The sequence below is a fragment of the Chelonoidis abingdonii genome, chromosome 9 (genome assembly GCF_003597395.2).
Source record: "Chelonoidis abingdonii isolate Lonesome George chromosome 9, CheloAbing_2.0, whole genome shotgun sequence".
Taxonomy (NCBI): domain Eukaryota; kingdom Metazoa; phylum Chordata; order Testudines; family Testudinidae; genus Chelonoidis; species Chelonoidis abingdonii.
In genome coordinates, this window is record NC_133777.1 from 25062252 (window position 1) to 25086928 (window position 24677).

The window sequence follows — 24677 nt, forward strand, 5'->3', positions numbered from 1 at the left end:
AGCTTTGAAAAATCCGGTTTCCTGATTGGTCCTCTGGTCAGGTGTTTGGTTCCCTTTGTTAACCCTTTATAGGTAAAAGAAACATTAACCCTTAGCTATCTGTTTATGACAACTGGGACTTAAGTGATTGTCATGTGTATAGTACTAGCCTGGGTGTCACAATTCTTCAGTAACTGAGTGTGCCGCAGTTGCTCAGTAATATGGACAACATATGAGGTAATTTCCTTGGGAGTGGGAGAGAAGAGATTGGATATTATTTAATTTCCACTCTTGTGTTCCCTGTAAAGTGGAACTGTGCAAAAATTCCCACCAGTTGATTACACCAGCCTCGACACAGCAGCGAGCCGGGGTGATAAGATTATAGAGCTTCCACTGGCAGAGATGTCAAGAGCACAGCATCTATTATAGAACTGTACTGAAAATAAATGGAGGTCTTTCAAAACCTAGTATAATAAATAAGGCAAGTCCCTCTCCAAGACAGCATGATTGCTTTTCGTCCGAATGAGCCTCCACTCAAGTGGAAGCAAAGGGGGCCCCTTACCAGACTACACGATGGATGGGCAGAACAGCAAGTGACTGGCTGCAATGTTGGTAAGTGCTGGAGTTGCATTGTAATCATACATGGCTGGGCTGGGCTGGGCTAGGCTGTGTCACATCTCAGTGGACTGGGTTTATAGAACAATTAAATGATTCATGCTGTATAATCAGCTGAAAGGGACAGCGTTATTTCAGGAGGTCTGGATGTTCCTCTTGTGGGAGTAAATCCAAATCCTCTCTTCCATGGTCATGCAGGACTCTGGATGCAGTGGAACAGGGCTAGTTCCACTGAACAGTGCAGGGAGCAGCCCACACATGGGATGCAAACCCCATATGCACTTAATTTGAGGGGTTCAGGGAGCAATGGTACAGGGAGGGTAGATTTGCTGCTGCAAATCCACTAGCATCTTCCTCTCAGAGCAATGGTGAAGCCTATCACAGCCTGAGGGTAAACAGTTTTATTCAGCCAGACTCAATCAAGGTTCTTTTTTTCCAACCCCAGCAGCAGCAACCCATCTACCAAATATGCCCTGACATCCCAACCCCTTCAAGAGGAAAGGCAGCAAACCAGAACCAAAGATGGAATTTTCACATGGGCACAAGCATCCAATTGCAGGATCAGGGCCTATATGCACAACTCTCCTGTAGCAGTATTAGCAGGAGTTACATCAATGTGCTCAAGGGGAAAATATCTTTTCCAAGAGTACTCGCTGGCTTCAGATGGGGAATTAGCTCTAGCTTTGCTTTTAACTGGACTCCTGTTGCCTTCATCTATTTTCATTGAAGCCAGCTCTGAGAACTCACTGCACATACTCAGTACACATGACTCATTCACCCTCACCCTCCTACACCCACACACTCCCCTCAATGCAGGATAACCTCGGGTTTGAGAAGATATTTGAATGAAGCTAGGGCTATGGAGAGAGCAGTCAGCATGAATATGAATTTCCTCTCTCCTAGGCCAATGTCAAAATCCAGCCTGACACATTAGTCTTTTACCTAAGCAACAATGAAATAGCCAAACAATATACTGTACAAAGAGACCTTATTTGAAAGGCAGACTTTCAGCACAGCGCTTCCTTCCATAAATGCAATCTTTTCTTTGGGTTTTAAATTGATGCTAAAGCAAGAAAATGCAGTAAATAATAGAATTAGGTGAATAATGCAAAAAACATGTTCCATTAATATTTCTTCATATTTTTAAAGAAATTCCCTTCAGCCACATTCATGAATCTTTTGTGCTTGCCTTCTGCACACATTCATGCTTTGGGGAACGTGGATTTTAAAGGTGACTTGCGCTGGAACAGACTGGGCTTCTGAAATTACTTTATATGGATCAAGAAAGCTGGGAAGTTTTAGTCTAGTTTCAAAACATTGTTCTGTTTGCTTTTCACCTATGAAAGGACTGTAAAGTGTGGTCTTTAGTTTTGCTGGAAGCCCCAGGTATGAATGTGAGCAGTCTTGACCCATAAATCCAATGGTGGATGTGTTGTATCTTTACTCCTGGGTGCTTAATAGGTATTACAGTTAAAGTGTTAGCAAACAAGAAAAAACAAACATTCACACTAAGGCCCTTTTACACTGCCAGAGCATTAAGGGCATGAGGTATAAATGAGAATCAGGCTCAAAGAGTCTGACTACAAATCTCTTCCTTTGGCTATTTAACTTGTATGATTTCTCTAATTGCCATCATTCTCCCAGATCTCCAGTTGCCCACAGAATTAACAGGAAAAACAGGGCAAACAATATCTGGATTTCTTCTTATGAATAAAAGAAGCTGGAAAAAATTCTACTCATGCCTTCTTTCTACATCACAAAGGAGGAGGAAAATGTGCAAACCCAATTTTGTCTTTTTCAGGTCACTTAACCATTCACTTTACAACTCTTTGTATTCCAACAGGCTGAGGAACATTATCAGCCAATCAGAGTGCAGGGACTTGCGCCTCATCACTGATTGTGGCTGCACACTTCCAAGCACATCTGGACTTTTTGGTGATACAGAACTCTACCACTTTCCCCCTCAGTCATCCCATTCAGGATGGTCCCTAAAACTTGGCTACTGCACTGTCCAGTTGGAGGAGAAACAGCAAGTTAAAATTCAACCGAGGCAAAACTGAGGTGCTGTTCCTGGTGTCATACCTTGGGCAGACTGACAACAGGTTAGGCATGACTATTTTTCAGACAGTACAGTGGTGCCTGGTAAGAAGGTGCAGAACACAGGGGTCACCCTCAACTTCTTCCTCACCAGAAGCTCACATTTCAACCGTCCTCACAAACGGTTATTACTGTCTCCAGAGGGTCCTGTGGTTTTTCCTTTGACTTGTAATTTGCCAGTCATTCATGCCCCTCTCTCTCATCCAGGCTACACTATAAATTCCTAATAGGCCTCAACATTTGGTGGGGGTGGGGGGTTCAAAATGAACTAAGGGAATTAGGCACACATCCCCAGTGACTTACAATGGGATTTGAGAGCCTTACTCCCTTGAGCCCCTTTGAAAGAAATCCAGCCTTAACTCATTTCCTCTTTGCTTTTTGTATTCTGTGTCTGCCACAGTATCCAACCTGTGCCTCACAAGTAAACAGGGCTAAGGACCTGGGAAACTTCTGGCTGACTGTAGTGACTGCCCTCCTGGAGTTTTATTCAGTCCATAGTTTCTTGAAAAACTCCCAGGAATAGACTGTTCTGCATCAAATGACGAGTGCTGATGGAATCATCAGTTATGGGTCACAAAAGAGAACCTACAGAATATTAACCAACCCGCTAAGGAATCTTTGACAATAGCTTGTCTTGGCTTTACATTCTTTCTGGATCTCTTGTTCCGACAATTGAGGGAGCAGCATAAAGAAATAAAACATTACTAGTCCTTAATAATCATACTAGCCAGGTATGTCTGTGAAAAAGCACATAGATTTTACATGGATCTTAGTCTGAATCCTCCAGAAAAACATATTGATTAATCCCAGTATAAACTGTCACCACAGAAATGACAAGAACCGAACTAACTGTTCCCTAGTCTCTGAACAATTAGAATCAATTAGCTTAGCTCTTCTGAGCACAGTATTTCTAGCCTAGATGTTTTCAAAGCACAATGCAAAATCCATTCTTTCATAGTTGCTCATGGCCAAATAGTGAGGAGGGGGAGATAGAAGACAAGCAGTAAGCAGCGGAGTGCTCAGATACCATGGCAATGGGAACCACATAAAAACCTAGACAGATAAAATAGAGAGAAAGAAGGAAACAAGAGTGGATGGAAGATACTGAATCACAAAGAGGTGGAGAGCTTAGGTTCCCTTGGACAATGGCAGTGCCACTTAAAATAGTGTATTGAGTGTCTACTGTAGATACCACAGAAATGGACACAAATATCTAAGATGGATGGTCAGATTTTTAGCTCATGAAAATCAGCATAGCTCTGCTGAAGTCAGAGTAGGGTTGCCAACCCTTCTGGATTGGCCAGGAGTCTCTTGGAATCGGCCTCAATCCCCCAGTTGCTATTGAAAGCAATCCGGGAGATTTTAATAGGCCAAAAGTCAGGTCGGTGGTGCAGTGGGAATAAGGCAGGCTCCCTACCTGCCCTGGATCCACATGGCTCCTGGAAGTAGCTGGCACATCCCTGCAGCCCCTACAGGCAGAGGCAATCAGGGAGTCTTCATGCACTGCCCCTGCCCCAAGCGCCAGTACCACAGCTCCCATTGCCCAGGAACCATGGCCAATGGGAGCTGCAGGGGCAGTGCTGCAGGCAGAAACAGTGCACAGAGCTGTCCTGAGCCTAGGATCTGCAGGGACATGCCAGTCGCTTCCAGGAGCCACCTGAGGTAAGCACCACCTGGCCAGAAGCTGCACCTTGCACCGCCTCCTGCACCCCAGTTCTGACCCTCATGGCAAGGGAACACTAAAGTCCACCTCAGCTCCCTCCACTGGGAAGAGGCTGGCACCATGGGCAAGGGCTGTGCTTTGTGGCAGAGGAGCTATCAGCTCCCCCATCATGATATGCAACCCCTGCCTGTGCTGCTCCATGCCTACAGAGACTTGCACTTTGGGGGGGAGGGTGTCAACTGTGCCATGTTAAAAAGTGGGTGGGTATAGCCCTTCCACTTCTAAAAGTGGGGGGCATGACCCCTTCCTCCCACCCCCACGGCCTGATTTCAGTATCCCTGGAGCAACCGACTGGTGACGCTGGGATCCAGTATTCCTGACCTTTTCAGAACACTCTATGGGATGAGTAGGCATGCAGAGAAAAGTTTGAACTAGTGGAGTGCCCTGTTGATATCCCAAAGGGTTGCAGAACATTGTGCGATTGACTTAGAGTTACAGCTGAGCCGGGACAAAGATTATACCCCTGTTTGTGAAAGAATTTGGAATTCCTTTTTCTTCATAGTTTTGCACTCCCCGTGCCGGTTCAAACAAAGCACCTCACCCTAACAGGTGCTGAGCACCTAAAGAAAGGCTCTGAGCATCCTCAACTCATGCAGGACTGCCCAGAAGGGGGGCAAGTGGGGCAATTTGCCCCAGGTCCCGGGCCACGCGCCCCGCAGGGGCCCCCAATACTATAGTATTCTATAGTATTGCAACTTTTTCTATGGAAGGAGCCCCTGAAATTGCTTTGCCCCAGGCCCCCTGAATCCTCTGGGTGGCCCTGAACTCACGCTGCCTTCAGCACTTTGCAGGATGGGAACCAAATTCTCTGCCGTTGGTAACTCTCAGCCAACAGCAGAAATACACAAAGGTATTGCTGAAGTACCACTGCCCTCTGCTGCTCAAGAGGAGAATAAGGTAACACCATACAAAAGAACCCACCACAGGGAAAGGCCTAGAATTCACTCCTGAACTAATATGTCTTCAAACTGAGGGTTTCTTCCTACTCACTTCACACCCCAAAGAAAAAGTCAGTTTGTTTAAAGGTCTTCCTGCACTAGAGAGATGAGCAGAGTTGAAAATGCTTTGCAAACAGCTCTCCTACCTAGCTGCAGATTATAGTGAGGGAAAGAATATATCATTAATAAAGAGTATTTGAAAATGGTGCATGAGGATCAAAAGTGTACTGTATTTATGTATGGAATTCCAAACAAAGTATTATATGGGCTGAGACAGTAGGGTGGGACTCAAATGATAAAAGGGTTTTAACACCACATTGATGACATCTCTAAGTACGGCAGGGCCTCCGGAAGCAAACTGTTCCTTCCTGTGGCTATTACTAGGACTGTAGCCATCACCCGAATCTTTTGACATAAAATCAGTGAGTGGGAACCTAAAGCTATTACAAGGTGAGCAATGAGGCTGAAATTGATGCAGAGATTCAGTAGCTTGTATCATTTCTGACCCACACTCTAACATAAGAGGTTTTTAAGGCCCAGCTTGACAAAGCCCTGGGTCCTGCTTTGAGCAGGGAGGTAGACTAGATGACCTCCTGAGGTCGCTTCCAACCCTAATCTTCTATGATTAGTCAGTTATGATTGCACATAAACAGAGACTTAGCCTCATTTTACCCTTCACTGGAAGTAAAAGCTGAAGTGAAGCTATAAAACATTTTCTATCATAAGGTCATTTTCAAAAATTCACACATTTCTGAAGAATACTCCTGTTGATGTCAGGCTGTGTCTTGGGGGCAAGGAAGGGAGAGAGAGAAATCATTGCCATCCTTCTTTTCTTATGAATAGGGATCTACTTAAATCCAGAGAAATCACAAATTTTTCATGGGTTGGTCATGGCATAAATAGCAAATTTAATGGACATATTTCTACCTACCTTAGCTAGGGGGTGTCATCACCTCAATTTTTAAGCAGAGTTCCTCATTAAAATCAATTGGGAGTTCTTAAAATATACGGTACAATATAGCCTTAGATGTTTAGATCATGCTCATCAGCCCAATCTCATGGTGTCTTACCAAAATTTCCTAAAGCTAATGAGCAATCGGTGCATCTCTCCCTAGTCCCCAAAGTGAGCAGTTGCTTTGATTTGTTCTTTATTATCACGACAAGGCTAGTGTAAAGGATGGGCTTTACATTTTGATTAAAGTGGAGTCATGGGTGGGGTTCATCCTCAACTTCTGCAGCAGGGAAACCATTGTTCCTGCGGTCAGCTATCATGGCAATTCTGAACCTCAGCAGCTAAGCACACTACCAGTTCAGACATGTGAAGATCCTCATAGGTGTGCCACCCTCAAAGAGCTAGATTCAATAGGGGAAATACATATCAAATATGGCTCCTTAACGGAACCTTTTTACAGTTACCTATTTATACTGGTATCTCTTTAAAAATCCAGTTCCTTGCCTGCCCCTTTACCCCACACAGTCTTTGCCCAATGCAGACTTGACACCAGTAGGGTGACAGGTGGTCCCAAGTCAGCTCTTGGTTTTTACTGACTTCTGAAAGGAAACCAAGTTTAACGTGGATGCAGTTGGAGATGCTGTTGAGGAGGAAAAAAATTAAAAAAGCACCGTCTTTGCTAATTTTTATGAATTCTTACTGACCAGAATAGTTCCGTGAGGCTGAAAGGTACCATGGTCAGGAACATGGCCAAAGATCCATATATGCTTAGCATTAATGTAATTCTACTTAGGAAGTCTCCAACTGTCAAGGAAAACAAAAGAAACATGAAACTGATTCAGACTTCGTTGTTATTTCTTACTTCACATTGCTACTCAAAACGGCTGGGTGGAAACTGATGGCATGGTATAATGTGCTATAACACACAGAGACCTAGATGAGACAGGCAAAAACAAAATACACAGCTAGATCTATAGATTAGAACTATAAGGGTTTCCTCTGTCTGCAGTTGTAAACAGACAGCAATATAAATAAAACAGTATGGGACTGATCCTCTGCTCAAATTGAAGGGTTGGATTCACCTCAGCTGAGGATCTGGACACGGGCATACGTGGAAGGAGAGATGGAGAAAGGGAGGTTGTTAGTATGCAGAGGGAGGGGATAAGAATCTCAAGGTAGAGCTTGACTTTACTGGAGATTAGCCATTTTCCATCCACTATGGATCTGGCCTTTTGTTTCCATGATTTAGAGGATCACTCCACTCTAAGGCAGAATGGAGGGGGAGACTTGAGTCCAATGTGCATCCTCATTACCTCTAAGCAGTCATGTAGCTAGAAGTGGAAATTTGGGTAGACAGGCAATGACAGATTGTGCTAGCTCAGCTTCTCCCCTGACACCACGTCCTCATCCTAGCCCTGGTGCCCACAGACACGGGGCTTCATCTGACAAGCTGGATACATGCATTCCTCACCTTGGGCAATCACTGCCAGCAGCTCCTTCTCAGTTCACCTGTCCTGGGGGGAGCCATGGCATCACCTCCTTGCTCCGCATGCACAGGGATCTGGGCATTATTGAACCCAGCAAGGACCCTGCCCAGCACTCCCGCATGCCTGCAACCCCCTTCCCCTCAGAGCAGCTGCCAGTGGGGGCCCAACCATTCCACATTCAGCAGTGGGGGGGGGGGTACGGCAGCCACCCCTCACAGGGTTCATTTCCCAGCACAAATGGCCACACTGAATTTTGCGTGAAGGAGGGTTCAGGCCCCACGCATGGGTGGTGGTTCCCATGACCTCCTTTCCCCACCCCCGCACATTAGCATCCCGATGGTACGGCCGGGCGGAGGAAAGCGGGGTGGCAGAACAGCTGAGGCACTAATGTGTCTCTGCAGTGACCTCCTCTCTGCGGGTATGGCTACACTCACACTTTACAGCGCTGCAACTTTCGCGCTCAGGGGTGTGAAAAAACACACCCCTGAGCGCTGCAAGATACAGTGCTGTAAAGTGTCAGTATAATCAGGGCGACAGCACTGGGAGGGCGGCTGCCAGCGCTGCACGCTACACCCGTAGAGGATGTGGTTTACGTGCAGCGCTGGGAGAGCTCTCTCTGCCGCTCCAACCACACTCACACTTCAAAGCCCTGCCGTGGCAACGCTTTGAAATTCCAAGTGTAGCCATACTTCATCACGTGTGGCTGCTGCATGCCAGTCAGTGCTCCTGGTCCTGCTGGACAGCCCAGAGAGGTAAGGGCATCAGGGACTCTCTGCCCTGGAGCTCAAAAAATGGCAAGGCAGAGCTGTCAGAGCATAGCTTTCTGAAGAGTGGGCACATAGCTCTGTCCTAGATTTCAGGTGCCCAAGTGAGGCTCGGGGCTGCTCTGGCAGCACTACACCCCTGCTCAGATTTGGGTGGACCTAGATGCTAAGTGGGTGGGCCGCAATCCACCCATGGCTACACCCCTGCCTCTAAGCAAAGTCATGCAACTCATACAAATACCCTTCTTGTCATCTGTTCCCACCAGGTACTCTTGGGGAGATTCTGGGCCAAAAATTAAAAATTCTGTGCCAAAAAATTTTAAAATTCTGCAAAATTCTGCATATTTTATTTGTCAAAATAATGCAATATGATCACACGAGTTTCAATTGTTTTGGTAATTTATTTAAACTGCAATACAGAAAAAAAGTCACAATAACTATTCAGCATTTCCTAAACATATGAAAGTTAAGTTACAAATACATAATAACTAATACTCTGCATTGCAGTTATAATCCTGGATTTTCATTTAAATTATATTACAGAACACCAAACAGCCAAAAAAAATGTCATTTTAAATTACTCAGACTTTCACACATGAAAGTCATACAGTTTTGCTAATTGTTGTCCTGGACCTGGCTGGGTACTTTAGAAAGTGTTTGCTTCTGATTGTCCTGACATTTTATTGACTGCTCAGTAAATGTTTTATTTGCCCTTAAAGTCTTTTTTTTTAATGGGTCAGTAAAATAAATCCTGAGCTCTAATCTAACCCCATTGTGCTACTTTGGCACAGGAAAAAAGTGAGAGAGCACATAGATCCTCCTAGCTGATCTCTTACTGTCATTTATAAAGCTCTACATCACTTTGGCAATGTAGAGGCCTTAAAACGTTTATAGGTTTCATGCTGTTGGGTGAATTGACTGAGATTGGGAAAAGTTAACTAACATTAGACCATTAACACTGTTACCACGCAGGCAGGCTCAAAAAATGAGATCAATTAACTAGTAGGCAGAGTGCTACATTTCTGCCTCAGGAACAGAGTCTTCCTCCTGTATAATAAAAAGATGTATCCTTCCCCATCCCTAGCGAGCCACCCTCTGATGGTGATCAATCCCCCTCTCTCTGCAGTGATTTGCATCTCTGAGGCTGCTCCAGGCAGGCTGGAACAGACACCCTGCCTGGACTGCTGGGAAAGAGATGCATGTCCCACTGCAGATTTATTTTGCATTTTTCTGCATGGGGGACACAGAAATTTGCAGACAGACAATCTGAATTCTGCGCCCCTGCAGGGGTGCAGAATTCTGTCAGGAGTACCACTGGGTTGCATTTTATTTTTGACATATTTTTTTCACAAAGACTCTTGAGGGGAGGATTACTTTAGATACTGGAACAGCCACTAAGTCCCATGATGATTCAGTCACAGGGAGAGACCATAGTGCATCATGGGAGATATACTGCAATCATGGAGCAAGGCCCATATGGGTGAAGGAGAGCATAAGGGACCTAAAACTACAAACCCATGGCACCATGGCAGCTCAGATACCAAGACTGATGTTGATCCAAAATAAAACACTGACATTTGCAAACCAAATATTTTCAGAATCCTTCATCCTCAAAAAGTTTTTCTATTTTCTTCCAATCTGGAGGTACCACTTCAAAATGGCAAAACAACAGACTTTCCCACAAGATGGAAATTCCATTTTTCAATCAGCTCGCCTCAGAACATATGCTCTTGAGACACCACCTAGGAATGTTACAAGACCTTGATGAAAGACCTGTGAAGCAAGGGAAGCAATGGAAACATATCCAACAAGAAAGTTTGGAACTTCTAGGACATTGCAGCTAAGTAAGTTTAGAGGATTGTGGAAAGAATTCAGCTTCAGAAACTGGCTTGGTTTGGGTCCAGAAAGCGCTTTGTATGGTGTTTCACTGACAAAAACTTTCAAGAAATGCAATTACTTGTAACCACAATTCCCTATTCTGGTTATATTTGTAAAGTGCTCTGCTGAACACACTGGTAACAGACTAAGCTGCTACAACCTCATCCAGCTCCATCCTGCAAAGGTGGACATAGAGAGAATAACTCTGAAAGCTTCCCAGAGAATCAGTTCCAAACGAAAATAGGAAGGCAAAACACAGCCAGGAAACCTACCCGTACTGAAGTACATCTTGGTCAGGTCAGTCAGAGAGAGCAGCTCATTTATATCAAATACACTTGGCTTTGGACCATCTGGCAGGCAATAGCAGCAGCAAATGTACTTTGATGAGAATTCCTTCAAGAGAACATAAAAGGGACAGAACCATTTTCTGGTCATGTGCACTCTATGTAACACACTGGCAAAGCAGGTATTGCATTCCACTAGAGGACAACAACTTACTATTTATAAAAGCCCAGGGAGATACTCTTTTAGCTCAAGTGGTAAAAGTTTGTTGTTGTGGTGCTGAAGATTCTCAGTTAAAATCCTGCTGGCAACCCATGTGAGATGGGTTGTTACATGTACATTAAACATGAGCATATAACCCTCAGCTGGGCTTGGAATTGGACACTGCTGTGGGTGCAGAGATCAGAGCTGGTGTTGGCATTTTTGACCAGGACTGCAACACAACAGACTGGGCCTGAAAAAAATCCTCTCCAGACATAACAGTGTTTTATCGCACTACTCTCCACGGAGCAGGCCTAGGGATTCTGGGAAGTGTTCCTTAGCAAGATGATTCTTTGGGGATATATCCCAAACTAAACTGAGGGGAGCGTGTGTGAGGAGAAATTTTTGGAGGTCTCACTTCCAAGGATCCTAAGGCACCATAGGCTTGCCAGGGCCCAAACACTGCCTCCAACAGAATTTAAAAACATTTATAGCACAAAAGGGCCTTTTCACGGCTAATCTCAGTATGACTAACAGGATGCTTTAAATGCCAAAAACTTGCTGATTCAGCACTTTCTCTTCTCAGCCGCAGCAGCTGTTCATTGACTCTACAAACAAGCCCGCTTTCCAGACACTAGTCAGGTCCTGGTGTCAGTTTCCATTGCAGCTGGAGGCAACAGATTAGTCCAATTAAATTGGATTCATATTGTTAGCATAAAGGAGGTTACTTAATGTGGCTCCTACATCACTTAAGGGACCACTATGTACTTTACATTCCGTACTCAGAAGGCCGCTGTAGTGAGTCACTCAGTTTTTAATTTCTCTTGTTACTAGCCAAATAGCTTTCTATTAAGTCATGATATAATCACATAATAATATACACACACACACAAGATTTTTTGACCTTCAGGTTATTATATACAGTTTCTATAACAGTAATATATATTTATTGTATATACATAATATATATTTGTACAATATGTGTGTTGTATACCATAATATAGTCATATAATAATACAAACCCTTGGAATAAAAAATAAAATTATTCATTCTCCCTGTAGAATTGATAATTTCACAGGCTCACCAGCCCTATAGGAAAATGTATCTGAAATTAGAAGCATTTTATTATGTCCTGCATAACTGATGGATCTGAGTCAATTCCTAATATTTAGGTTTACCAGTTGGCTCTCAAAAGCTAAATTCACGTGATTAGTGGGTAAGACTGAAAGACATGGTTCAATGTCTATTGAAATCACTAGGAGTCCTTCCACTGACTTCAGATCAGGTTGAGACTCTATATGACTTCAAGATGAAATACAGCAGTATTAGCTAGATTCTTCTCTATGCTTTGAGTTATATTTGGTTCAAAGTAAAGCCGGTCCAAAATTTTCAACAAAACTTTTTTGGTCCACAAAAAAAAAATATAATAATAATTTCCAAAATGTATTGTTTCATGGAAACTTTCTTCATATCCAGGATGGAATTTCTGGCCTCACAGACAGAGAGACTCACCCTAGAATAGCAAATAGCCCAATGGTTATAACACTCATCTAGGATGTCAGAGACCAGATCAGGTACAGCAGGAGTTTGTGAGGTGCCCTAACCATTTAGCTATTGACTATTCTAGAAGTCTCTTCACATTTTTGAAAGGTTTCATTTGCATAGGAACAGAACAGCCATCTCTGGTTCAAAGGTTGTGTAAGAGGTCACACTTTAGGTTCAGGATTCTACATCAGAATCCAAATTCAAAGACAAAACAGATACAAGTAAAATTGTGTGGGCTCACCACATCCATCAGAAGTTGGAGACATGGCACCAATTCTTCCTCCTGTATGGTATGGTGGAATAGAAACATCTACTTACAGCTGGGAAGCAGGATCGATAGGCTCTGAACCTCTCAGTGCTCTCAGCTAAAAGGATGGCAGCCTCTGGTGAGATGTATGATAATAGAGAGGATCCGTGGAGCTATAATGAAGGATAAGGGATGCCCTACCCTTACCCTTTCAAGCAAAAGAATCCTATCCAAATAAAAATTCTTACTGAAGGGAAACTTACTGAATGAAGGGCCTTTGACTGGGTGGACTCTTCTCCTCTCTTTGCAGACATGGGAATATTTTCTTTCAATACCATTTCATTCTAAAAATGCAAAGGGGGAAGTCAGTGGAGCTTTGCAGAGCCATAAATATAGTAAAAATTAAGACCAAGTCCTCAGCCGATGTAAATCAATATAGCTACACTAAGGTCCACATTCCACAGAAGAGCTGATTCATATATGTTGAGTATGGCGCTACAAATGATTGCAATATTCAATACAGCTATAATCTTAAGTATTTAGAATTATACATCCACTGTTGCATAGTGTCATCTGCATGTGATTAAACCACCTCACTGTTCATAAAGTGAAATAGTACAACATCCAGTCATTATGTGTAGATTTAATTTGTAAAAACAATATGGAAAAAAGCATGTAAGACAAGTGTATGGGTCGAACTAGTCTATGAACATGCTGGAACTTTGCATGACTTTTTAAAGAGAGTTTGGTCTGTAGTTTGCTATTTTAGTCAATAATTTAATTTTGAAATATTGATGTTTGTGTACATGCATCTAAGAAATCAAGGGCCTAAATCCAAAGCTCAGTGTAGTCAATGCCTGTCTTGCCAATGGTTTCAATGAGCTATGGCTCATGCCCTAAAACCAGACTTACACTCATTAAAGTCAACAGAGAGACTCCTATCGACTTCAGTGGGCTTTGGATCAGGCTCCATATGAACAGTATCTATATTACAGAACAAAATTGTCAATACAGTATAGAACAGATCTGTACAATAAGCCATTATATAGTCAACACATAAGGCACGTGTGCTGAATGATGCATCTCCTACACTTTCAAGAAATCTTTATGCCTTCTGTTTGTTTTCTTGCTGGGGGAGCAGAGGGACAAGGCTAGGTAGGATGCAGTGACTTGCTACAATAGCCACATATATGGTTAAGTTAAGGAAGAGCTCATCAGCTCCAAGTTTTGCCATTAACTCTGAGAGCTCTTGCTTTTTTGGCTCTAAGTCAGACTTTTAACATTAGGTTAATGGGCTTTTTTGTAGTTTAATGAAATGATGAATGGGAATGTTGCTGAATACGATATCTTTTGAACTACATGAAATACTCCATACAAGCCAAAATGGGGCTACCGAAGCAGTAACTATTTTAGAGAAGCACAAATCATCCAGACAAACTCGCTCCAAGCGTTGCATAGGAATAAAAAACCCACTTTGCTCTGTTTTGTTATTCACAAAGTCCGCATGCAGTGACTGGAGACTTTCATGTTACATAATACAAGCAGAAGTCACAGGCCCTATACCTATGGTTAGAGAAAAGAGTTAGACTAAAAGCTTTGGGGACAAAGAAATTTTGGCATTTTAATTAAAATAACTCTGCCAGCTTTGACATGTTGTTTGTCCTCTACTCCAGCAAACACCTCCCCCATGCTGCCTTTATGCATGAAGCACTCTGCCTGAACTTGTTCACAAGGTCACCGTGCTCTCCTTATTCAAATCCCACCGACAGCAACTAGCCAGCTGCAAAAGGCAAGATTACCAGGTAATTCAGTCTACATATTACAGACACATTTTATAAGTGTGCGTGTAGATCATATCAGTACATACATACCCACGCAGCAGATTTGTTGACCTTCGGGTTACACTGTCAATGTGGTTATTTATTGTTTGCATTACAGCAGCACCTAAGGCAGGCACTGTACAATCATAGCAAGTAACAGTTCCTGCCCCCAAGAGTTTATGATCTAAATAGACAAGACAAACAAAGATGGGAGAAAAGAAGTGTTATCACTCGCACTGTACAGGTGGGGAATTGAGGCCAGAGGGAGGAGGTGACTTGCCTGAGGTCACACAGTCTGGAGAAGAGCCCAGATCTCTTGAATTGAGTTCCAGGGAAGTAACCGCTACCTTTAGGAATCTGTCCTGGGTACAGCTGATCAAAGAAATGGGGAAAAGTTTCTATAATAATTTTTGACTGAAATTTTAAAAATCATATTTGCAGTAGAGCCCGAAGGTCAACAAATCTGGACACTGACAGAGGCAGAGAGGCAAAGGTGCAGAGTCAAAGAACCTTCCTTAAAAGGCTCTGCCCGCATTCCTGCTTAAACCTGGAGGTTACCCGCTTGAGCACCACTGCTCATATCACAGATGGAGAGAGGCACTAATTTAATCTCAGGGAAAATACTTAAAAACTGTAAACAAAAACAAAAACAAAGAGATTCACCTCTTTGTGGCTGTCATTACTCCTGTCCCAAACAATTCTTGCATTTGCAGAGGACATTACTTCAATCAGGAAGGTCACAGTTATATAACTAGGGGGAAAATGCAAGAGACATTGATTCTGGAATATTGCATGCTTTCTTCATTCTTAACAAGATACTGCAAAAAATAGCCCTAACAATTCATTTATCTCACTCAGACCTTTAACTGAGATGGGACAATGAGGAGAAGTTTAGATCTGGATCTGAATTAATTTAGCCTGGAATTTGGGTTTCCACGTAAAATTGTGGCTGGATTTTAAGAACCTGATTCTTTGCATTTTATCAGTGAAACTCCATTGTTTTCAGTGGAGTTAGTCTTGATTTTAGTTGAGTGTAAATGAGAGGAGAAACAGGCCCATCATTTGGATTTGACCCCCTGAAATCCCTTCAGCTATTTTTTTTTTTTTTAAATGTCAGGTGAATCTGAACTGGAAATAGAAAAGAGGCCCTCTTTCTCTTATCGCCCTGATTTGGAACCAAACCCATTAGGGCAGGTTAGAACCCAGGGATTTTTACCACAACCTGCCTTTCCTTTTCCCCAACTATACCCCCTGAAACTTAAATGGGATCAGACTGGAGGTTCTGGCTTTATCTCATGTCTAGTCTAAGTTTTTCCTTTGAGCCCATGTTTGCAATAAGGATCACTGGAGAAAGGACTATGCAGCATGTGTGTGGAGCAAAGCGTGTTTTGTACAGTAAGACATGTGAGCATGTCCCTGTTGCTGCTGAGCAGCCATTTTGCATCTATTTACGCAGATGCACAGGGTGCTGTGACTCATACTTGCTGCATGCACAGACCATAGCCTGTGGCTGAACAAGTCATTTCCAATGGTCTCAACTAGTATATCGCACAAGATATGTCAAGCCTCATAGTTCTTTCATTTGCATTACAATAGTGTCTACAGGCCCCAAATCAGATTCAGGGCCCCATTGTGCTAGGTGCTGTATACACACAAAGCAAGAGACCACTCATAACCCAAAGAGTTTGTGCTCTAAATAGACAAGACAGAGGGTGGCTGGAGTAAGGAAGGCACAGAAGAGGGAAAGTGACTTGCTCATGATCACACAGCAAATCAGTGGCAAAGCCAGGAACTGAATCCTCCTCGGAATAAAATATTGTAAGAACAGGAAATGTTGTTCAGTTTGTGTAGCCTGAATATTTTTGTATGATCTGGACTGGTATGAGTGAATACACACTTCTTGAACTGTACTCAGTCACACACTTTTAAACAGGGGCGGCTCTAGACATTTCACCGCCCCCAGCACGGCGTCATGCCATGGGGGGCGCTCTGCCGGTCGCAGGGGGCTTGTCATGCCATAGGGGGCGCTCTGCCGGTCACGGGGGGCGCATCATGCCACGGGGGGCGCTTCAGTGGAGCCGCAGGACCAGCGGACCCTCTGCAGGCATGTATTTATCCTTACAACACCCTTGGAAGGCCTGCTACCCCCTTCCCCTCAGAGCAGCTGCCAGTGGGGGCCCAACCATTCCCCATTCAGTAGTGGAGGGGGGAGGTACGGCAGCCACCCCTCATGGGGTTCGTTTCCCAGCACAAATGGCCCACACTGATTTTTGCGTGAAGGAGGGCCCAGGCCCCACGCATGGGTGGTGGTTCCCATGACCTCCTTTCCCCACCCCCGCACATTAGCGGCCCGATGGTACGGCCGGGCGGAGGAAAGCGGGGTGGCAGAACAGCTGAGGCACTAATGTGTCTCTGCAGTGCCCTCCTCTCTTCTTCGTCATGTCTGGACGCTGCATGCCAGTCAGTGCTCTGCTCCTGCTGGACAGCCCTGCCTGGAGCCATCCCTGCTTTTAAACACCTCTGGAAATTAGCCTGGCAAATTCTGAAGCTGTTGGGCTTTTGCTGTATGTGGGTCTGTTTTCTCTCATTTTCACCTCTAGATGGCAGTAGGGTTTAAGGATTTTTTTTATTTTTTTAAAAAAACCCACTGAGGTTCAAGTGCATAGGACCAGAAATTCCTGTGTAATCTAGATACCTAACTCAGATCTGAGATCCAGTGTCAATCTCCATCCATTTCTGTCTAAAGTTTGAAAAGAGCCGTTCTTGTTCCTCCACAACACATGCTGCTTAGAACACATGGCAAGGTGACTATGACACTAATTATGTTTTTGCAAAATTTACTTGGCGACCAGAAGGATCTTAACGTGAGCTTTACAAATCAAGCCTAGAAGCCTGTACAAAAAATTCTGGCCATGGCCAAAAGCATAGTATTCCTTTCAATTTTATTTTTACACCTTGGTTTATTTACAGAGCGAGTGGCTTGACAGTCCTAGTCCTCCTTTCCCATTAAAAAAACCCAAGCCATCTCTGAGATAACAGCTGGAAAACGATTGATCGAACAGACACTATCTTTCTGTCATAAACCTCCTTCCACCCACTATAGTGCTGACAATAGTCCTGTTAAAAAGATACTGTTGTTGCCTAGGAGAGGAAGACTTGCCCAGTGGTCAGGGTCCTAGCATGGGATGCAGGAAACCTTGGTTCATTTTCCTGCTGTACCACAGACATCCTGTGTGACCTAGGGTAAGTCACTTGGAAGCTGTGCCTTGGTTTCCCTTCTGTAAAATGGGGATAACAGCCCTACCTTCCAAGGGTGTTATGAGGATAAATACATTAAGGACTGTGAGGCACTCAGATATGACAGTATATCGACCTTAGAGAGATTGATTGGAAGCTCTTTGTAATAAGTTTATAAACATATGAACTTTATTCCAGGTTTGCACACTGCTTACCACTGGGGGGCACTGGCAGATAATAAACAGCTCTAGTAATAATAATCTTATACTTCAGCATTCTGAAGGGACAGCAACACTGCTTCATAAGGTGGGCAATCAGAGCAGGACCTTTGCCAATAGCTTTGGTCAGTCTATAGCGAGGGTGGGCAAACTACGGCCTGTGGGCCACATCCGGCCCACCAGCCATTTTAATCCGGACCTTAAGTTCCCACTGGGGAGCAGGATCTGGGGCTTGTCCCACTCCAGTGCTCCTGCCAGGAAGCAAGGTCGGGGGCCATTCCACGCAACTTTTGGAAGCAGAGGCATGGCCCCCCTCCGGCTCCTATGCGTGGAGCAGCCAGGGGTCTCCACTCTGCACACTGCCGCCACCCTAAGCACCCCCCCGTAGCTCCCATTGGCCGAGAACCACAGCCAATAGGAGCTGCAGGGGCGGTGCCTGTAGACAGGGCAGCGTGCAGAGCTGCCGAGCTGGGCGCAAAGCTGCCGGGCCATGCCTCACGTAGGAACTGGAGTAGGGACATGCCGCTGCTTCCAGGAGCCACTTGAGGTAAATGCCGGCCGGAGCCTGCACCCCTGAGCCTCTCCCCGTTCCCCAACCACCTGCTTCAGCCCATATCCCCCTCCCACCCTCCGAACCCCTTGGTCCCAGCACAGAGCATCCTCCTACACCCTAAACTCCTCATCCCCTGCCCCACCCCAGATCCCACACTCCCAGTTTGAGCCCTCATCACCCCTCTCCCCCTGCACCAACCCAGAGCCCCCTCCTACACCGTGAACTTCTCTTTTCTGGCCCCACTCTGGAGCCCGCACCCCCAACCAGAGCCCTCACTATCTCCCGCACACCAACCCCCAATTTGCGAGCATTCCTGGCCTGCCATACAATTTCTATTCCCAGATGCGACCCTTGGGCCAAAAAACTTGCCCACCCTTGGCCCATAGTCTCGGGACTCAGGAGAAAAAGTAGAAAAAATAATTCTGATTTAATATTTCTATTACAATAGTGACCAAAAGTCCCAATCAGGATAGGCCTGGCTATGCTAGGTGCTGTACAAACACAGAAGAGGTAATCGTCCCTGCTCCAAAGACTTACAGCCTGAGAAAGGAATCTTACAATTACAGAATTGTTCATATACATTTTATTGGACTGGGGGGAGGGATAGCTCAGTGGTTTGAGCATTGGCCTGCTAAACCCAGGGTTGTGAGTTCAATCCCTGAGGAGGCCATTTGGGGATTGGTCCTGCTTTGAGCAGGGGGTTGGACTAGATGATCTCCTGAGGTCCCTTCCAACCCTGATAATCTATGAATCTAAACCACTTCATGTTACACAGCCCAGTTAGAAGAGTTGCAAAGTAGGCGTGGGTCCCAACTAAACCCTAGGATAGGAAGGAGAGATCATGTAAAAAGGTGTTTCTCTATAGTTTACCTCATCACCATGGCAAGTGCCAAGATAACACAGCTCGTCAGCCAGCCTGCATCAGCAAAGGCTTTGGGCAGGGCTAAGATTCCAACTCCGAACATTGAGTTAAATACATACATCATGCCGACCTAGAGTAAAAGAGATGGGCATAAGAATGAGCAGAGAATGCCTGAGGGGGGCAGGGGGAAGGTGAGAGCCTGGTGACAACTACCCGAACACTGGGCCACAGTCATAGAATTGAAGGCCACAAGGGCCTACCAGAACATGCAGTTTGACTTCCTGTCTATCGCAGCCCACCAACACCACCCAGCACCCACACGCTAACCCTAGCAACGGAAATTAGACCAAAATATTACAGGAGATAAATTATTATGTGCCATAGATAGAGAATAGGTGAGACCACATCAGCTCCTCCACAGAGGCCCTGGACCTTCCCACAACTTCCCACTGGTCACCTCACCCTGCTCAGCCTGCATAGCAACATCCCATGGGCTCTCTGCTTGCCTTCAACCCCAGAGACGTTTCACATAGCTGGTGGAAGAACTAACGTAATGCTGATATGAACATTGTTTTACATGCTTATTCCACATGGCATTTCCGTGCATGACAACAAGGACAGTAGCAGTAACCCCCCAGCTCCACACCTCACCGAGAACGTGGGGGGGTTGGTAGGAGGGCAGATGGTACACATCTGGAGCTCTTCCCCTTCCACATGCTTCTTGTTCAGGGCACGATTTAGTCTCATGGGAGAAATTTTCCCTTATGCAGAGAACCAAATCAAGGCCTACTCCCTACTTGCTCCCTGCGTAAGCCCTCAAAGTGGGACTTGCATGGTTCACAGTCCTCTTGCAGCCCCTCTGCACAGAGGTGAATTTCATCCTCAGCAATTTTGATTGGTGCTCACTGACAGAGGTGAAAGTAAGCCGGTCCGGTCCGGTGTACCAGCAAGAGCCAGAACGCGGTGCTGGACCGCACTGGCTTCCATGGCGGGGATTTAAAGGTCTCAGAGCTCCCTGCTGCTGTGGGCAGCCCAGAGCCCTTTGAATCCTGGCCACGGCTAGGATTTAAAGGGCTCAGAGCTCCCCACGACTGCAGGCAGCCCAGAGCCCTTTGAATCCTGGCCACGGCTCTGGCGGCTGGGCTGGGGCCAGAATTTAAAGGGCTCAGAGCTCTCTGGGACTGCGAGCAGCCCAGAGCCCTTTGAACCTCAGTCGCGAGCTCCGGCGGCCAGGCTGGGGCCGGGATTTAAAGGGCTCAGAGCTCCCCGCGGCTGCGGGCAGCCCAGAGCCCTTTGAATCTCGGCCACGGCTGGAATTTAAAGGGCTCAGAGCTCCCCAGTGCTGCCTGCAGCCCAGAGCCCTTTGAATGCCGTCCCCAGCTGGGATTTCAAGGGCTCAGAGTGCCCCACAGCTGCGGGGAGCCCAGAGCCCTTAGAATCCCCGCCGGCTCTGGCAGCAGGGCTGGGGCCAGGATTTAAAGGGCTCAGGGCTCCCCTCAGCAGCAGGAGCTCTGGGTCCTTTAAATCCCTGCCCCAGCCCCGCAAAGCTCGGGGTTCCCCCCGGTGGCCAGAGCCCTGGGCCCTTTAATTCGCCCCTAAGCCCCGGGGGGCTCCCAGCCACCTCTTCAACTGGGAGCCCCTGGTTGATTTAAAGGCCCTGGGTCTCCCATCCACAGCAGGTGCCCCAGGGCCTTTAAATCTTGAGAGGCCATGCCTCTTCCAGATGAGGCCACGCCCCTGCTCAGGACTCCAGCAGTACCGGTAAGTTCTGAAAGTTACTTTTACCCATTCTCACTGACCTCTGCAAAGCCTCTCCCAGAAGTGGCTTCACAAAAGTCTTGAGTCACCATTATAGAAAGACCTTGACAAGCCTGGTCCTACAGGGAGCTGATTTAATTTATGCCTTCATGACTAATTTCTAGCTGAAGTAAACTCCTGTAGCAAACCAGAAATGGCTCAGATCATCCTGTGCTTTTTCTCTCAGCTGGGGATGCACTACCAGAAGGAGATCATGTACTGTATGGTTCACTGAACTCATTCACTCTCAGATAGTCCTTCTCTGCCTGCTCTCCCCTCCCTTGCCCCACTCCCAGACAAAATCTCAGCATCACCAGTATAACTAGCGCTCATTATTTATAGAGCCACTAGCTTCTGAAATGTCTCTCTCTGAAAATGACTTTGTGGGCCTTGATTCTCTCAGTGATTCTACATCAGATTGGCTCAGTTCACAACTCAAAGGACAAATTATTGTTGTTGGGTTTTTATTATTGTTGGCTTTTGTTTGCTTTAAACTGTTCAGCCTTGAAAACTTCACCTGAGATGAAAACCTCAGCTATGATTTTCTGCTTCTTATCTCCTCACCAGAAAGAAACAAAAATATGCAGTTTGTTTAAAAAGCAGGGAGGGGCTGATTCTCCTCCCACTTACAAGAGCAAAAAATCAGGAGTAAGTTTTATTGTAGTCAATGGAGACACACCAGTGTACCCCTCATGTGAAACAAGACTCGGGCACAAAGATTTTAACAGGCTGAATTAGACACAAAGCAGTGCCGAGTATACTAGAGATAAGGCTTCTGTTTTTCAATGTTTATTAATTTAATTTTTCCAAGGAGGATTTTTTGGGTGGGAGGGGGTTAGCATTTTTTTGTTTTCAGTAGGAGTCCAAAAATCAGGATTTTTGGGGGGCTCTCTTTGTATATACAGTGATGAGTCATATATATTACTCATTACAGAAGTATATACCAAAATGAGTAAAGTGCACTAGGAAGCATTGCAAGGAGATTAATGTAGTGGTTTTAGAAACAGCACGATGGAACCTGTAGTGGATTCCAGCAGGGTCCACATGGACCAATTAACATGCAACGTATTAGTGCACTTTAGACATCACTCCCCCCCATAGTCCAATTACTGCTGTGTCAACAAGCTCCTTAGGAACAAAGTAACCATTTCTGGTGTTTATTGGATAAAACACTGATTTCTTTTCTTTGTGGGTGTTTGTTGCTGCATCTGGGGTGCTTTATCCATATTCATCAGTTAAAACCTAAAATAATAAATCCTACTACAGAGAACGACTCTGCAAGGGCAGAGAGCTGGACACTTTTCAGCAGCCACCTGCACCATTTCATAGATTTTAAAGCCAGATGGGATCTTTACAATCATCTAGTCTGAGCTCTTGCGTAGCACAGGCCAGAGATTCCTGTCTGAGCTACTTCCATCACACAGGCCTAGCCCTCGGACTCTTTCCTTCTCCCTGGCTCTCATTCACATTCCCCCCCACACCCACTCTTTCCCTGACTCTGCTGCACCAAGATTTTATGGCTCTGCTCCTAGAAGTTCACTTAGCTCCCCTATGCTCCCCTTCTCACTTACCTGAATAATATTACTGTCAGGATTATCAGGTGCCCAAATTAGGGGGTCGGGGAGTCTGTTAAAAGAATGGTCCCATTGCACAGTTGTCTGAGCCTCACCGCAACCATTTATGTCAGAGGTGAGATTTCCACCCCCTACTCTGGATCCTTTACACCAAGTAAAAGGGCTGAGACAGTGCCATAACTTAGACAGATCCTGGGGGCTCAAAGTCACCTTAGCCCCCACAACACCTGGGCAGGCTGCACATTCTGTGCTGAGCATCTTGGAGGTACAGCACAGAACCTCCCCCAAGATCTGGACTGAGCATCAGAGAGGTTAAAAAAACCAGCCAGTGGATCTGCCTTACACACTATGGGCGCTTTACAGCACTCCTACAGCATAAAGAGAACTTCATGTGGATGAGAATCAGGCCCTATAGGCTCATAAAACACGGAGGTCAAAGACCTACCAGAACATCTTGCAAAAGCCCCTTTGCAAGTGCTGGGATCCCAGCTGACTGTGAGTCACTTAAATCAAAGCACTGAGATTCAGGAGTGGGGTAGATGACTATAAGCTGTACCAATCAATCGTGCCTGTGGTGCACAAACAGCCACATACCACTGGCTATTTAACAAGACTCCCAATGTCTTGCCCTGGAATCTGTTGGGGTAACTAAGAATCCATTCCAGATATTGCAAAGATCAATCTCTTCTATGGTTGTTCCAAAATCCTGGTCAGGAATAAAGCAGGGCTCTCACTAGGACACTACATCCACCTGTTCTGTAAAAAAGTCATTCTGAAAAAGCATTTTACCATCAGTGAATATTGACTTTCCGCTCCCATCATTCACTTCTTTTTCATGTCCTGCAAAGAAACAAAATCAAATGATGGGGACAATCATCTTATTAAATACCCCACGTACTGTCAAAGTCCCATTTACTCTGTGGGAAGCTGGATTGAAATTCTACAGCAAGGCCCTGGGGTTAAGTGTCAGTCTGTTGGGGCAGACTGCAAAGTATATGGCAGCTAATGGAAAATTCAAACGGGAGGTACCAGAGAATTAAAACTAGGAAAGGAATAATCCTATCTGCATAAACAACACAAGAGATACTATCTTCATGTGGCTAAGACGTTAGGATTGGAACTCAGAAGTTCTGTGTGGAGGAGGTTTCTTGCACTACCACAGACCTTGTGTGGACAAGTCACTTAATCTGTGACCCAGATTTTTAAAGCCACCTAATGTCTCGTTTTCAAAATGGATTTAAGCATTTAGGTGCCTAGATCTCATTGACTGTTGATATAATTTTGGCCCATAGTACCTAAATACCTTTGAAATGAGACTTCAGTTCCTAAGTCAGTTAGGCATTGCAACACTAAGCACACTACCACCTAAACGCCTCAGTTCCCCATCTGTATAATGGAGGTAATAATACTTCCCTGCTTCACAAGTGTGTTGTGAAGATAAATTCCCTGAGGCTTCTGAAACATTCAGCTATAGCAGTGGCTGTAGACAAAGTCCTGTTTGAGATGGAGGTAAATCCAGCTTTTTGAAGAAAAGAGAACTCACTTGATTACAAATATAATCAGGAGAAGACTCTTCCTTTGAAGTCCAACCTACCTGAAACCAGAAAGTCAACAAGCTGGTCATTCACTGCACGCATATCCACAAAGATGGTCAGCAGTGGAACAGATTTCTGCATAGGATTATACTGAGTTTTCAGGCTGCGTGACAAAACTATCATTCTAAGGGATTTAAACTGAAAGCGCACAGACTGATTTTCATGTGTTTCATGTGCAGATTAACACAAGTTTGACAATGAAGCAAAACTTGTGAATCAAAAACAGTAAAAAAAAAAAAAACCTGCCCTTTCCCAGTGGAAAGGCATGTAAGGTGAAAGAGGCAGGCTAACCAGTCAAGTTAAACTCATGCCT

General features: G+C 45.1%; 1 protein-coding gene across 1 annotated transcript in view; it reads right to left on the reverse strand.

Annotated features, from left to right (window-relative positions):
• Window positions 1-23961, reverse strand: part of LOC116835497 (transmembrane protein 104-like) — a 94120-nt gene extending 70159 nt beyond the window's left edge. Inside the window, exons 1-6 of the mRNA XM_032798374.2 lie at window positions 23559-23961; window positions 19407-19528; window positions 15192-15279; window positions 12972-13052; window positions 10706-10826; window positions 7009-7108 (exon numbers count right to left, since the gene is read on the reverse strand). Of these exons, the coding sequence (XP_032654265.1) occupies window positions 7009-7108; window positions 10706-10826; window positions 12972-13052; window positions 15192-15279; window positions 19407-19528; window positions 23559-23591 (545 nt within the window). The 5' untranslated portion in view covers window positions 23592-23961. The remainder of the gene's footprint in view (window positions 1-7008; window positions 7109-10705; window positions 10827-12971; window positions 13053-15191; window positions 15280-19406; window positions 19529-23558) is intronic.
• Window positions 23962-24677: the final 716 nt, after the last annotated feature.